We start from the raw sequence: 15358 nt of genomic DNA, 5'->3' as shown, positions 1-15358 counted from the left end.
TTCTCTTTTGTAGGTTATTAAAATAGTGTTTTGTAATAAACTCTGGGAGGTTTGTTTTCTGTTTTTAGTATGAGAAAAAACTGAAAGTATCTTTTAAACATGTAATTAGGATGAAGTGTCTTGTCTACATATATTGTCAGATGGGAAATAAGGGTACTTGGTTATCGTGGCTGATTTCAGTATTAAAACAAGGAGTTTAGCAATAGTTTAAGGGAATTATTTGGTAAGACATTCAAATCACAATGCCATTATTAAAATTTAAAGAAATCCAATCTCAGTTGTTTTATAACATGTTCAATTTCTCCAGTATCGAATAGTTATGACAATTGAGCAATTATGTAATTCACAACCTTTATACACAAGAGAAAGAAATAATTTAAGACCTGCAATTTAACTATGTTCATGTGGCAGAAAAAAAGTACACAGTGTTAATGTTGAGTTTTAAATAAGCTGACTTCATACTGTACAAAAACATTTAATATATTAATACCTTTATGGTGAAACACAATACAGCATTTGTTCTAAATCAAATGACTAGGGTTAAAACATATTCTATGGATTAATGTACATATTCATGTTGTAATTTCTAGTGTGCTATTAAGTTACAGCTGTAAGAAACAAAGCAGCAAGCTATTATCTTTTTTTTTATCAGTTAACACATACAAATATTTAAAGTAATAGCAGGATGTTTACACTGAATTTTTTTATATATACACACCATTGAGGTTTCTTGGGCATTTAAACAACAACAACAACAATAATATATACTTATTAGTTGGGTATATGATACACTAGTACTTACACATTGTTTCTGAACTGTGATCAGCTTAAAAAAAATTTAGGTTAAGCTGGAAATCTAATATTAAACACCAATTCTACTGGATCAATGTTTATATACTGTCACATTACCTTTCACAAGATACACCAGTTGTGTTGTTTGACAGTGGCTCATCGTAAAACATGAAACAAAGGCAGTTTTTTTGTTCTGTTTTGGCTTTGCAAAAAAATGTAGAGAGAATAATAAAATGCATTCTATCATAAAAAGAACACAAAACGATTAAGGCCACACTATTCCTTCAGTCTTTTGTAATAATGAACCTCAATTGTTTAAATTAGACATGAAATGAATAGTCATTATTTTTACATAAGTGTGACACCATTTACATTGAATTGATTCAGATATCTTGTGATTTGTTAGAAAATAACTCCAAATGATACCTGAAACCACAATATAACATGCTAGTAACATGGCTCTACGAACTAAATGGTAAATGTATTTCACTGCTGCATCCTTCATTTATAGGATTACTATTATATATAAGATTCAGGAGTTAACATTTACTCAGTTTTATAATTAGAAGTGAAACTTAAATTTTAATTGTGAAATGTATTAAATTCAATTCATACTTAATACCAGGAACTGTGAGGAGTAATGGGCTATAATCCAGATATTTTAAACTGGTGGTAATTATCACTGCCTGTTACAAAACTCATAATATTCAACTATCTCAGTTATAAATACTTCTTCACACTGATCTCATGATTACTTTAAACATTGAACTTACCATGATGATAAATTCTGATAATACACTACATAAAAGTAAGCAAGTCTACAAAACAAACCCAAAAGAATGGTTATTTTTTTAATTGTGTAATGCAGTTTAGGCACCACCACTAAAAAACCCCTAGAATAATGTTTCCACTATCCTATAGATCTATTCATTTCAGTGAGGGTTATCTAGTTCTTTTATTTGCAAGCAATGTGGCTCAGTCAAGAAGAGTGAAGAACATAACTGTTCAGTTGGCATAATACATTGTTTATCACAGAATAATTTTCAGTCCAGGACACTTCCATATCATACTACCATTGTTTCTGGACTTCTTATGTATGGTTTATTACTATTATTAGATTATTTACATACTTGTCAATAATTAATTCATGATTCAAAACAATGGATACACATTATAACAATATATTTTTCCTGGGTTAACTGTTGTCTTCCACAAAACTACTATATTATTTTACTAGATGAAAAATATGCATTTACTAATTCTGTAATCTAAAATCATTTTGGAATATTTATCTCATTTCTCTAAGTGTTCAAATAGCATTGATTGATGTTTGAACAGACGTTCATCTCTGTTAAAATATTCACAACGTTATAAATGTTATGGGTTTTCTATGGTCCATACCAAGTCTAACAAGTTATTACGAGGGAGATAGTGAGGTACTGGATATGATACGCAGCCTATCAAAAACCTAGCTAATATTGTATTTAAAATGAAGTTAGTTACTTTACTGCACATTTAAATCATTAATGATTAAAAAGATGAATTTTAATTTGTACTCACACGATTTATTAAGTGCTGTATTGTAAAACTAAAAATTAATCTACCACCATCCACAAAGTTTTGAATGTTGAAAGTCAATCCCAAGTATTCAGAATCAGATAAAGACCAAGATTTATATCGTTTCACTCAAAACCTATGTTCTGAGGATGAATATTTATTACAATAATAATCAAATTCAAATGTGTTGTGGTTTGAAAAATGGATCAGTAAATGTTCGATTATAATACTGTAACTTGTTCCAGATTGTGGAAGTCAAATACCCAGCTATGAATTATATTTCATTTTAAATCATTACTTACAGAGTATACACTTATCAAATTCTTTTATTAACCAAAATTTAAATTTCATTTTGTTTTCCATTTAACACAATTTCAAATATTACTGATGTGTAACTTACAATTATTGTTTTTATAACTGATAACAACTTACTATTATGCTATGCATTGAACCTAACAAAACCTTCCATTCTGGTTATGTATGTTATTTCACTATAGTTATCCTAAATGTTATTTTACCTCTTACTAAAGCCTTTCATTTTATCTCAATATATATTTAATGGTTCTCATCCTGCACAGCAAATATCACCAGTTTCTAACCATGTATTAAAAATCATACTAAGTAACTAAGCATGCACTTGTTAATTATTACATGATACTCTCTACAGTGGAGAATGCAGTTCTCTACTATGTGAATTATCAGCAGCAGAAAGTCCAGATGTAGAGTGGATCCATTGGGATATTTTTTATTATTAACACTGAGACTTGTAATCTGGTCCAGGACCCACTTTTCTGTTCTTCAGTTGTCTCTTCTTTTCTCGAATCATGTTTTCAAACTCCACTCTACATTAATAATAAACTTGATAAACTATTTCTGATAATGTGGCATAAGATTAATAGATAAACACGACAGTTAATCGATTACGTTAGTTTTTATTTGTAATATTTTTGTATTTATTGAATATTGGTATTATTAGTCAAATCTTAAACTACTGAAAGAAAATAACTAGAATTACAGAAAGCTTGTAGCAAACATTTTACAGCAAATTCTTATTAGGTATTAATAACAGTCAGTGTTAAATAGCAGTAAAGGAGGAAGTTACCTTCAGTCTAAAGGAAGGGTTAGGCTTCCAGTGCTTTTTCCTCATCAAATCTTGAGCATTTTACAGATAAAAAGTAATGGTTAGTTCATCAAATATTAACTTCGAAAGATTTGGCAAAGGAGTTAAAATTTGCCAGAAAATTATTATACAAACTAAATCATTCAGTTTAAGGTTATTATTGACTGAAAAACTACTGTATTGAAGGTTGTGTGTTAATACTTAGAAAGGATAAAACACACCAGTTAGAGAAATGTGACTGAACTCTAGAATGCATTAAATATAGGTTTGTTTTTTAATAAACACACAATCTTGTAAAACTATTTAGACTTATCACTTCACAAATAACCTGTTAGGGGATTGTGTACAAATACATATATGGTAAATTAGTTATGTTAAAAAAGATGCCAGAATATGGAGTTTTATTTATTTAAGAGGGGTTAAAAGTTCATGATCTTCTAGTATTTCATAGAATAGCATTAAAGAACAAACAAAAATATTAGTTGTGTTACAGTAGATGCCAAAATATGGAATTTTATTTCTTTAGGAGGAGTAGAATTTGTAAATTTCTACCATCTTATAGAATAGCATTACAAAAACTAAGAGGAGGAGAGGGGACAGCTGACTGTGCTGGTAACTCACAGGGGAACAACAAACTTTCACTTTTAAAGACTGAAAACGTACTGACAGAATCTCCTTCAGCTTTATTCATGATAATATGGTAAGCAAATAGAGGGTTCAATAGACTTCCCCATTTCTATAGAGCCTGTCACAATCAGTAATAAGAATAATAAAAATTGGTTGTAAGTGCAGAAGTGGGTTGATAAAAGGACACCTCTCTGGGCAACACTTGCAACAGAGTGAACTACAGTGAAAGCAAGATGAAAGACAAGATGTTGACAAAAGTACCCCTTCCTCATAATCCAACAGATGTTATAAAAACAGCCATGAGGGGGAGGGGGGAGGTTCTGAAAAATTCCCAGAAGAAACCTGCCAGATCATTCTTTGATAGATTATTTAGGCAGAGTATTCATGATGAAACTTGGTAGAATGGACAGCAACTGCCTGTTGTGGAGACAAGTATAGAGGACGATGTTTTGAAAGTCTTCGTCTTTCTTCTTAATATTATTAAACCACTAAACAGAGATTCCAGATTAGAGGTGAGTATCCTGTGGCTGCCATTGGTTGAATCTACAGGAAATCTATCTTTGAATGAAAAACAGTGATAATCCAACCAATGATAACATGCTCTTCACAATCCACCAGGACACTATAAAAGATCGACAACACCTACAAAAGGTAGAAGACTTCCAAAAAACGTTGTCCACTACACTTGTGTTTCCACAACAGGCAGTTGCCATCCATTCTACAAAGTTTCTTCCAAATCATGTAAAGAATACAAGAAAAAAAAGCACAGAGAGAAGTCCAAATACCAGCCTGTAAAATGTCTCCCACTGATTCAATGAAATGGGCAGAAAAATACATAAATGTGTGACATCTGATGAGATGTAACTCAGAAGATTCCTCACCTGAAAAGGCCAAAGTACAAAACAGGTATCTGTGAATCCAAATGGGAAAATAAAATCAAGGGAAGCTAAAGGATCCCAATGAATACACAGTCGAGACAATCATCACCAAAGTAAAGGTAAAATGGGTCAGAGAACAGGACTAAGCAACTTACCAGGTTACAACTGGTTGCAGAGGTAATAGATAAATAAATGGCAAAAGAATTGCAGAGAAAGATGTATTCCATTCCATAGTTACCAGAGACTTGGAAAGAAAAGACCTTTCAGGATATAATAGGATCAACACTACCATGCCAGCAAAAAAAAAAAAACACTTCCACCAGGAGGTAGAAAACTAAAGTAATAAAAGAAGGTAGAAGGTCTATTTATCCCATCGTGTAATAAAACAGGAAATCTCCCAGCAAGAACCAGCAAAATCAGGAGAAGGACAAGCTAAATAGGCCCCACCCTCCAACCTTTCCACCACAAAAGGGAAGAGTAGACTTAAAGTGGACAAAGAGAAATTTAAAATCTCACAAAAAAAAGAGAGTAGGAGATTGATCAAAATTAGACACGTGAGAAGCTGACTTGGTAAAGTGTCAGAAAATAAAATCCAAGTTCTCCCCAGGATCAACAAAAGAGGAAACTCTATGAGAAAACATACCAGGCCAAATGAATATTTCCATCTCTCAATGGATCAAAATATGGACAAGTCTCAACCAAAAGTGACTTCCCTTCCCTCAACTATAGATAGGTTTTAGATAACAGAGGATAGGTTGCATTAGCCATCTTGCTGATGACAGTAACATGGGAATTCATACCCACGAGTATCATGTCTAATTTGTTTGTTTTTTAAAGTATAATTAAACTGAAATCCAAACAATGGCACAAAACTCACAATCCATAACAGGACAATGCATAACACTTTGTCAGAGAGAACCATGATCAACAAGTTGTCAAGCAAAAGTGATTACATTATCTAAGTAAGGCACTTATATGCAGTACCATGACAGAGGGTGCACTAATGAAGGTGGAAAAATTTGCAAATTGGCCACTGCAACAGGTATTTTAGATAGTATATAAAAAACTGGAGCATGCAAAAGTAATGCTCACCCATGCAGAGCCACTATTAAAGAATAGCTAAAGTGTTATCAGATAGCATGTTTTTGAACTAAGAATGTAATAAACAAACATTTTGTCCAGTGATATTGAGGCTAGTTTTCATACAGAATGAAAAGAATATCCCAACCAGCCCTCTCTATGAAATAAAATTTAATATTATTGGCAGAAGTGTTTTATCCAAGTAACATGCATCAAGATACTGTGAAAACAGATACTGTTTTCTTTGTTGTTTTTTCAAGAAATATGTTTCCGTGAAAAATGAAAAAGGTTTAGCTTTTGAACAAATATCAAAAATCCTACCTAACTTTCATTGAACCTTGGCTTATTCTCAGCTATTTGAGTAAGGTTTCAGTTCAAATAGTGTTTTTTGGGTTAAGTCATTTTTGAAAACCTACACATCAAGCTTTCAGAAAAATTATAAAACAAACTTGAAGACAAATCAAACTGTTCTCTATTGAGCAGAAGTCCACTGTTTCCCAACTTCTTTGGCATCAGAATAGTTACGACTACTGATAAATATTTTATATATATATATATTACATTTTAACTACAGAAATGTGTTATTTTACAATGGCTTTCTAAACACCACCTGCAAAGAGATTTTTTATGAGAACTTTTCACACATGAAACTGGGCATGTTGGAGAACTTTTCCCAAGGAATCTAATGATGTTTGTAGGTTAGAGCTATAATGGTATCTGTGCACCTTTGTTATGTAAGTGCAGAAGTTGTAATTACTACAGTGAATTTTCACTATAACAAGAACTTAATGGAAGAAAGGTTCTAATGCTCTTCAACCAAACATTCATGCTAATTTTGTTAAGTGTTTTGTTTAATTTCATATTTTCAACTGTGTTATATGCTTGAGCAAAATTATAACTACTAAACAAAATAAGAATTTATTAAAAAACTGACAATATTTCATCGAAGTGAAATCTCTGTTGTCGCATCTATTAACTTTGCTACATTCTTAGCTGCAACATTTTAAAACAACTTTATAATTCTACTTACTGTTTGACTTTATCAGGAATACAAACATCATCCATAGGGATTAAATCTGACAACTCTTTCAGATTGTTCACAAATTGTAATTTCCGGCTAAACTTGGAACTGTTTGTAAATTAAAGGATACATTTATCTTGCATAAATACAACAACATTTAATAGACAAAAGTTCAAAATAAGAGAAAAGTTGCTTTCAAATCAGATAAAAATTTATTATATCAAGACATATTGACTTATCTTTTGTTTAAACCTGCACAACCAGTCTAGACGTATACTCTTGATACTTAACCATAGCAGACTATACATACCAACTTACAAAATTAAATACTCATTTCTTTTAAAGAATGAATACATGAAAAATTACTTAATTCTGGAATAAACACACCATTTCCATAATGGTGATAATTGTTAGTTACCTTAATATATTTCAAGTTTCAAAACGAGCCCTTAACAACCAAGTATAATTTATAAAACTATTAACCTGTCAAATTCATTATTCTTATTTTTAATACACAAACAAATTTTGCACTACTTTTTTCTTGGAGAAAAACAACTAATTATACACATACATATATTTGTTCAATGTAACTCAAAATGTAAGCAATCTTCATTGCCTATACTGTCAAAAACTTTGAAAAAAGCTTAAACATCCTATTAACTGTTATTATTATTACATCATCTGTTCATGCTTGTCATATTGATAAAATGCAGTTGGGACGTCTTTCAATGTTTCGTTATCTGTCTATGCCTATCATGTTGATAATATGCAGATGGGACATTGTCCAATGTTATGTTGGTTATCTTTGCTTGTCATGAGCTTCTGTGCCTATGCTTTACTCAAGACAATCCTGCAGAGGTCACTATCTATTTACAGTTAATAACTTTGGACACAGAGTATCAATTAAGGAGATAAGATTAACCTGGTGGAAACTGCAGTGCAGAGCGACAGTTCATGGGCGGGGACATGGAAACTGCGGTGCAGAGCGACAGGTCATGGGTGGGAACATGGAAACGGCAGTGCAGAGCGACAGTTCATAGCTGGGGGACATGGAAACTGCGGTGTAGAGGGACAGTTAATAGCTGGGGATCATTACAACAAAACAACAACACTAGTATTCAAAAATGGACTTTTAGGTCTCAGAACACTTCCACCTGTAGTACTATACGTTGTGAACACTTAAATGTATAAAGTTTGGAGATGATTTGAATGGATAGTGAAAGAAACTGTTACAAGTGTACAATGTTTTGACAAGTTGACATCATGTTGTCATGGTAATGACTGTTTAATTGTAATGTTAATAAACAGTTTATTTTGTGAATTACTATTTTGTGCTTGTTTAGTTTGTTTTTATTATAATAAAGTTAAAAAAAGATCATTATTGGAAGTTGTACTTGCAACTCACTGATGTCGAGAATATAGAGAACAGATGATTTAGTAATAAACATAAATAGCATGAGATTAGTGGGAAGCAGCAGACAGATAAAGACAATAGCAGAACAGAGTAACGTCATGGCCAAAGAAGGATTTGCTGTCAATTAATTGTGGTAGAAGTGATAGAAGTAACAATATGTTAGAGTAAGACTAACAGTTGAAAATACAAAAAAAGAATAACTTATTCCATGGTTATAAAGTAACTGAATCAGCCTGAGTGCACTCTGACAAAAAAAACAGAATATTTTGAAGAGAGTAGACCAAATAATTACTGGAAGAGCAACTTACAACTGTGGTAACTTGCACAACTGTAAGTAAATTATGCACACAATGCTAGTGTAACAGAAATAGGGAAAGTTAGTTCAACTTGTCTACTGAAGTCATCAAGTAATTGAATGAACCTAAGTGGATTTTTGCAACAAGAAGAGAACCACATAGTGTTTACAATATCCCTATAATCTCTAGTGTAAAGAATTTGTTTCACGTATGTTTAACTAGTTTGAATATATACATTATTTTGAAAACAAGTGAAGAGCATGCAATTCATTTGTCTTTGAATTTATCACCAAAAATTCACAGACACCTACTGCAGAAGAATCCAAAATCAACAACAACAGTATATATATACACACACTACACAGAATATAAGTATCAGCCTTTAACATCAATTGGTAAACACAATCTTAACATCTGACATAGGTACCGGCTGATGGCATAAGCTTGTTGATACACTGTTGGTTAAGGTACAACTTTGGGTAAATACCAGACATAATAAACAGGACTAATAAAACAAAACTGCCAATATGCATTTATAGGTTCTAGAGGCTACACAAATGCAATATGCAAACTTTAAAATAATCAACTGTTTTTAATTCTTTATGAACATTATGTTACACTCGAACTTCCTGAATCTCAAGTCAAATTGACATGTTCAATTCACAAGTTTCTCTTGATTACAAATACCTTTGTAGCTGATGTAATTCTTTTGTGTACGACAGACTTGTACATTTGACAAAAAAACTTGCCTTATTTCACATGGATACGTTTAGAATTATAGTCAACAATGAGAATAAGTTAGGTAAAAAGAAGCAATTCTATAACTGTAAAAAAATGCACATTAAAAATTAATACAGGCAAAGTCATAAATCAAAGAGTTTTAACTTGTACATAAAAGACAAAATATCTCAAGTCACTTTTATTTGTTATCTAAAAAACTGTAGACACAAAACATTGGATTTCTTGACAAAGGCAAGATATGCCCCCCCCCCCCTCACCTCCAAAGTTTAAGAAATGGAAGAAAAGACACTGAGCTTTGCCTTTCTTCACATATAAATATTAAAATTAAAACTGACTTCAATGATATAAAAAAGATGCATTAAATTATTTGTATCAAAAGTCCTTAGACAGTGACAGAAGATGAATGACTACAGCAAAATCACAAATCTGTGATACTGATCCAAAATCCAGAGAAAACAATATGTAAAATGATAAAACCACCAGTGAGAAAAGTACCTGATCATGCATACAGCCAAATATCAACAGAATATCATGGCTGATCAAAGAATGATTTAACTTCAAGAACATGAATTACTGTAATATTAAGAATTTCAGATGAAAAATAATGAAGAAAACAATATTAGAAATGTTTGGTGACAGAATGAAAATCAGTGTTTTTGTTTATTTTTCAAACTTGCTCAAGTTTAAAGTAAGTTGTAGTCAGAAAATGGAATTTTCAAAAAAGCACAAATTTATCTAAAGCTTAATCTGAGTTCTCTATGTTGTAGGTCTTGAAGTCAAAATTAATATTGTATAATAAAAATTCAGAAAAAACTTTCAATGTGAATGCAATGACAAATGATTGCAGACAGTATATTAATTACAGCTTTATAGTTTTACAACTGCTGTACACAAACTAAGACCTTTTATCTTTACTTCCTTGTCTTATATCATGCTAACCTGATTATTACAGTATATGTTAAGTTCAGATGAAAATGCTACTAACCTGATAAATGGCTTGGTCATTATAACAATAGTTTTTACCCAGAATGTTGGGTGAACAAGATACAGCCCTTTTAGGTTCTTCCTCAGTCTAAGTATAGAAAATGTAATACTGATTGAGCTTCTATCACTGATATCTATCAAAAATAAACAAGCTAGCTACAGATGAAAATAAATCATAGAGAAATAATTTCCAATACTGAATTTCAGAATGGCTGGTATTGGTATTAACACTTTTGCTGATAAGGAGAGAAAAGGTTATTCTTAACCTGAAGATGACCTAGGAAGGTCAAAACATTGTTCTCTCCTTATCAATAAAAGTGTAAATACCTATACTACCCTTTCCGAGATACATTTCGAGTGGGTTTCTCGTCACCAAGAATTTCTGATACTGTTTAAAAGGCATAATTAACTGGTAATAGCCTGAAGAAGGTCCACAAGAGTACACTCACATATCTTCACTACTTACCTATTTTAACAGCAAGCTTTTTCTACACAACAAAAGTTATTTGACAAACTTGTGATATTTTCAAAATCAATTGTTTTTATCTGATTAATTGTTTACTGTGTAATATTACATCAGTGGAATGTACACCCTATGAATAACATTTAATTTCCTCTAACAGTGTATTGGGTTTTTTTAATTTTTGATTCTGTTTTACTATTAAAGTGTGATTCTCCAAGTTAAGTGTTCTTATACAGATAAAAATCAGTTATAATAATTTTTGTACAAAAAACTGCTTCAAATTTTTTTAAATTTTCATTAAAACAAATCAGATATACCACCTTTAAAATGATTGTAATAACTGGACTTACACCGAGATGTTTTCATACAAGTCACACCTATTTCACCTATTTATAAGCTATTTTAAAAGAAATTTATTAGGAAGCTTTGGTGGATTTTTCTTGCAATTTATAGATGAAATTTGATTAAAACAACGAATATAAATTATTAAACTTTATCAAACTTTGTTTACTTAATAAGACAAGCTATATACTGATGACAAAAGGTTATATTGTTATTTCTGTACTTGTTCTGTTTCTATTCACAGCGAGACTAATATTAACACAAGAGACCACCTGTTAGTCTACAGGTTGAAACAGCCCAAAATGATTTGTATAGACAACATAATATGATGCATTTCATTGCGTAAAATATTTCCATACGACTGCATAAACAAATGGAAAATATTTCGAGATTCTGTAGTTAAAATTATCTATACGATTATATACATACTTATCATAATAGACAAAATAAAAACTACCTAATGTTGGAAACTTAAGAGTTGTTTACAGTAATGATTGTAAATAAAAGTATTATTCACATTAATATTCTGGTACAACCACAACTTCACTGAAAGCATTCTGCATCATATGAGGTCCAGATGTCAGGAATATTCAACTGAACACCTGCATTTTGCTTTACTAACAAAGTTAAACAGACAAACTACACAAATAACATTGAATGTTAAGATTAATAGTTTCTCAAAAATAATACAATTTACAAATTATGTGATAAAATTAGGGCTAATAATGTTTCTTATTTTAACAGATAAACACTCAAAACATCCCTAAAACAAAAGAATAAAAATAAATCACTGACTTTCCAAAAAACACCAATAATGGATATTTAAACTTACATTAATATCCCCACTTTCCCACGTCACTGTGCTTAGGAGGTTTAATCCTTTCCATATAGGCTCATCCATTAGCAGCAAGTTTGTTTTTTATAACTTTATGTAGAACATTACCTGCTTTTACAAAGCTTTAACAAATAAAATCATGCTTTGTACCTATTTTAACTTCCATGAGGGAAATTAGTGTGCAGAAAGTATATTGTATATTAATATTTTCATTAGATCATTAATTTTATGATATCTACATAAAACTACAAATCCAAACCCTGGAAACCATCAATTTAAATAATCTAAATAAAACTCTAAAACAACTAAACACAAACAGTTATCTAATAGAACAAACATTAAACAAAACTGAAGCCCTAAAAGTAAACCTCAACTCTGATATAATGTGTTAGTCTGTTCTTACAGTACTTCTCAACTAGACTATCACCTCAATTCCTGAGAGAAACCTTTAAAGTAAATCTTTTGTTTCAAGTGAAATCTAAATTTAGGTTAAAAATCTTTACATATTTGTATCTTAGAACATCACAGATAATTATGCATTTTAACAATTTAGGACAATATTAACTTCCAAAACATGCAATGTGGTTTGTTTCTGCTTTGGAAATTTGAAAGAAGATGCAAGACTTCTGTGGATGCTATTAAATATACAGTACGGAAAGAGAAAAAGAACAAATAGAAAACTAATTTCATGTTCTAAGTCAATAAACTGTTCTATTGTATTTTAACATTTATTTTTATCAACTTACAAACCTTCTATCTATCATTTGGTAACATCTCTTAAGCCAGCCGAAACTGGGCATATTACTTCGCTGAGTGGCACCGTGAAGGTAAACCAAAATATAATCTTCTGCAATCAGCTGATCTAATGTGGACAGTACATATCTGAAAAACCAGAATTATTAATCCAAGTTTATAACATTTAGAACTACAGAATAATAAGTTAGGGAAAATCTACACCAAATAAATAAAAAAAAAAAAAAAATGTAGAGATAATTATTTGAAGTAAAATCCATTAAATTATGTAAAAATAATATTATAAAAAATACCCATAAGTACTATATTTTTCATATTTACAAGTGACAGTTATCTAATGTTGTTTAAAGCAGCAAAATAATTTAAGTAGTGGAAAATAACAATATAAACAAGTAGTGTCAAGAGAAATTATGTTCATAGCAGTTAACTGTCTTGTAAAACAGTCATTTTTGTGCACATGTTGGAAAATAACGTTAAAAGTTTGTTAGATAGTATTCAATACACAACTACACATGATGACTAAACAGGAAACAGTTGTTGTAATGCAACACAAAGCACTTAATTTGTTGTTGTTTTTAGTTTATACAGTTGCTGGTGGAGTTTAGTTAATTGATAACCAAATCTAATGAGAAACAATATTTTTCTAGAATGACATCACTATTTTTTAAAATTAACAATCAAAATTCAGGTACAAAAAGACAACTCGTAACAAGCATGTTAAAAGAGAATACTTACAAAAATAAATTATCCATTACGTAATCATAATCCCTTCGACTTCGATCAGGAAGGTAACAAGCACTAAATACTATAATAGCATTTTTATTAGGTCCATAGTAGCCTGAAAAATTACAATCTTTATTGATTTATAATGCACTACATCATACACATATAGTAAAAACAAATGATTTTAGATTAAAATATGATAAAAACAATTCCCAAAGTATAAATCATGGAAGAATTTTTGTATTTAAAATTAACTATTCTTTAATATTTTATTTATAGATTCCAAAGTACTTCAATAAAGCTGGGTTAGATAAAGAAAACTTCACCAATATTTTCAAAAATCAACAAAAACTTTCTGCACAATTGAAAAATACAAAAAAGAAAATTGCTTGAACATGGTTACAAGTTAAAAGTGTAAAACTATAAAAAAAGGCTTAAAACTAGCATTTTATATCATGAAATTAACTGTCAAAGCTCTAACATTAAAACTCAAAGTTCAACATATAGACTAAGGATCAGAAAGTCTTCAGATCTCCCCTTCTCCCTCTATATATACTTATATGCAGAGTAACATTTTTAATAATAAACTGAATGCATATTAAAATAAGTCACTCACTGGTCTAGTGTGGTGTTCTTATGTTTGGCCACTCAATTCAAACACTTATAAACATCAAGAGAACATTATAAACAAGGTATTGAAACATTTAATATTATAATTCTAGGCTACAGTAGTTTTCAACTAAGTCCATTACTAATGAAGACTTATACAACTCCAAAATTCATTTTGCAATATTTTCTATATATTATTCTTATGCAAAAACAACAGGTGTTAAGATTAAATATACAAATAGAGAGAATGGGTTTTGTATGATGCTAAATCCTGTACTCTCAGCTGTAAGCTACTGATATATTTTTAGTTTTGTGCATTTTCTATGATCAAATAGCCCTGTGGAAATGGGTTTGGTTTGTTTAGAATTTCGAGCAAAGCTACTCGAGGGCTATCTGCACTGGCAGTCCCTAATTTAGCAGTATAAGACAAGAGAGCAGGCAGCTAGTCATCACCACCCACCTCCAACTCTTGGGCTACTCTTTTACCAACGAATAGTGGGAGTGACTGCACATTATAACGCCCCCACGGCTGAAAGGGCAAGCACATTTGGTGTAAGGGTGATTCAAATCCACAACCCTCAGATTACCATCTGGCCATGCCAAGCCCATGGAAATGGGTAGGAGATAGTGAGCATGCCGTTACATTTGTAGATTTGAACTCAAAATTTTATTTAACTATTATATAAATGTATGTCACTACGTTTGACATAAATTGTAGATTATAATTTAGATTTTAGTATTACAAATTAGATAATTTTTTTCGTTTGACAGAAAATATATATATTAAAAAAGAGGCTATCGATTTGTGCTTTCCAACTGGAATGTTATCTTCTGGGCTTGGTTGAATTACATTTTATGACATCTACAGTTTTTCACAAATTAAAAACTCAAAATTCTGACATTGGCAAACTAAAATATAAATAACCTCCAACTTTTTCTATTTGCTGAGATGTCTCAATACTTAGCAAATCTACCATATCAGCTTTGCCCACCATTTCATCATTTGAGAAGACTGGTTGATCCATTCTACTTTTGTATCAACAACCTTATAACAAATTATAAGCTTTACATTTCTTCTAAATAAGTTATTCAAGAGAAAAGCTCTTACATTGTCTGCAGTCTT

The 15358-nt window shown here is 30.8% G+C and overlaps 1 protein-coding gene across 3 annotated transcripts in view; it reads right to left on the bottom strand.

Moving 5' to 3' along the window:
- Window positions 1–460: 460 nt before the first annotated feature.
- The window catches only part of LOC143224857 (uncharacterized), a 52155-nt gene continuing 37257 nt past the window's right edge, over window positions 461–15358 (bottom strand). For 2 of the 3 annotated variants that reach the window (XM_076453226.1, XM_076453228.1), the window contains 5 exons: window positions 13639–13741; window positions 12901–13032; window positions 10512–10598; window positions 7085–7183; window positions 461–3191 (listed from right to left, as the gene is read on the bottom strand). In XM_076453226.1, the coding sequence (XP_076309341.1) occupies window positions 3101–3191; window positions 7085–7183; window positions 10512–10598; window positions 12901–13032; window positions 13639–13741 (512 nt within the window). In that variant the 3' untranslated portion in view covers window positions 461–3100. Of the gene's footprint in view, window positions 3192–3451; window positions 3502–7084; window positions 7184–10511; window positions 10599–12900; window positions 13033–13638; window positions 13742–15358 lie in introns of all 3 variants that reach the window. The other variant, XM_076453227.1, reaches the window with a different exon arrangement.

The sequence above is a fragment of the Tachypleus tridentatus genome, chromosome 9 (genome assembly GCF_004210375.1).
Source record: "Tachypleus tridentatus isolate NWPU-2018 chromosome 9, ASM421037v1, whole genome shotgun sequence".
Taxonomy (NCBI): domain Eukaryota; kingdom Metazoa; phylum Arthropoda; class Merostomata; order Xiphosura; family Limulidae; genus Tachypleus; species Tachypleus tridentatus.
The sequence above is the reverse complement of the archived record's forward strand: the minus strand, read 5'-3'. Positions and strand labels throughout refer to the sequence as shown.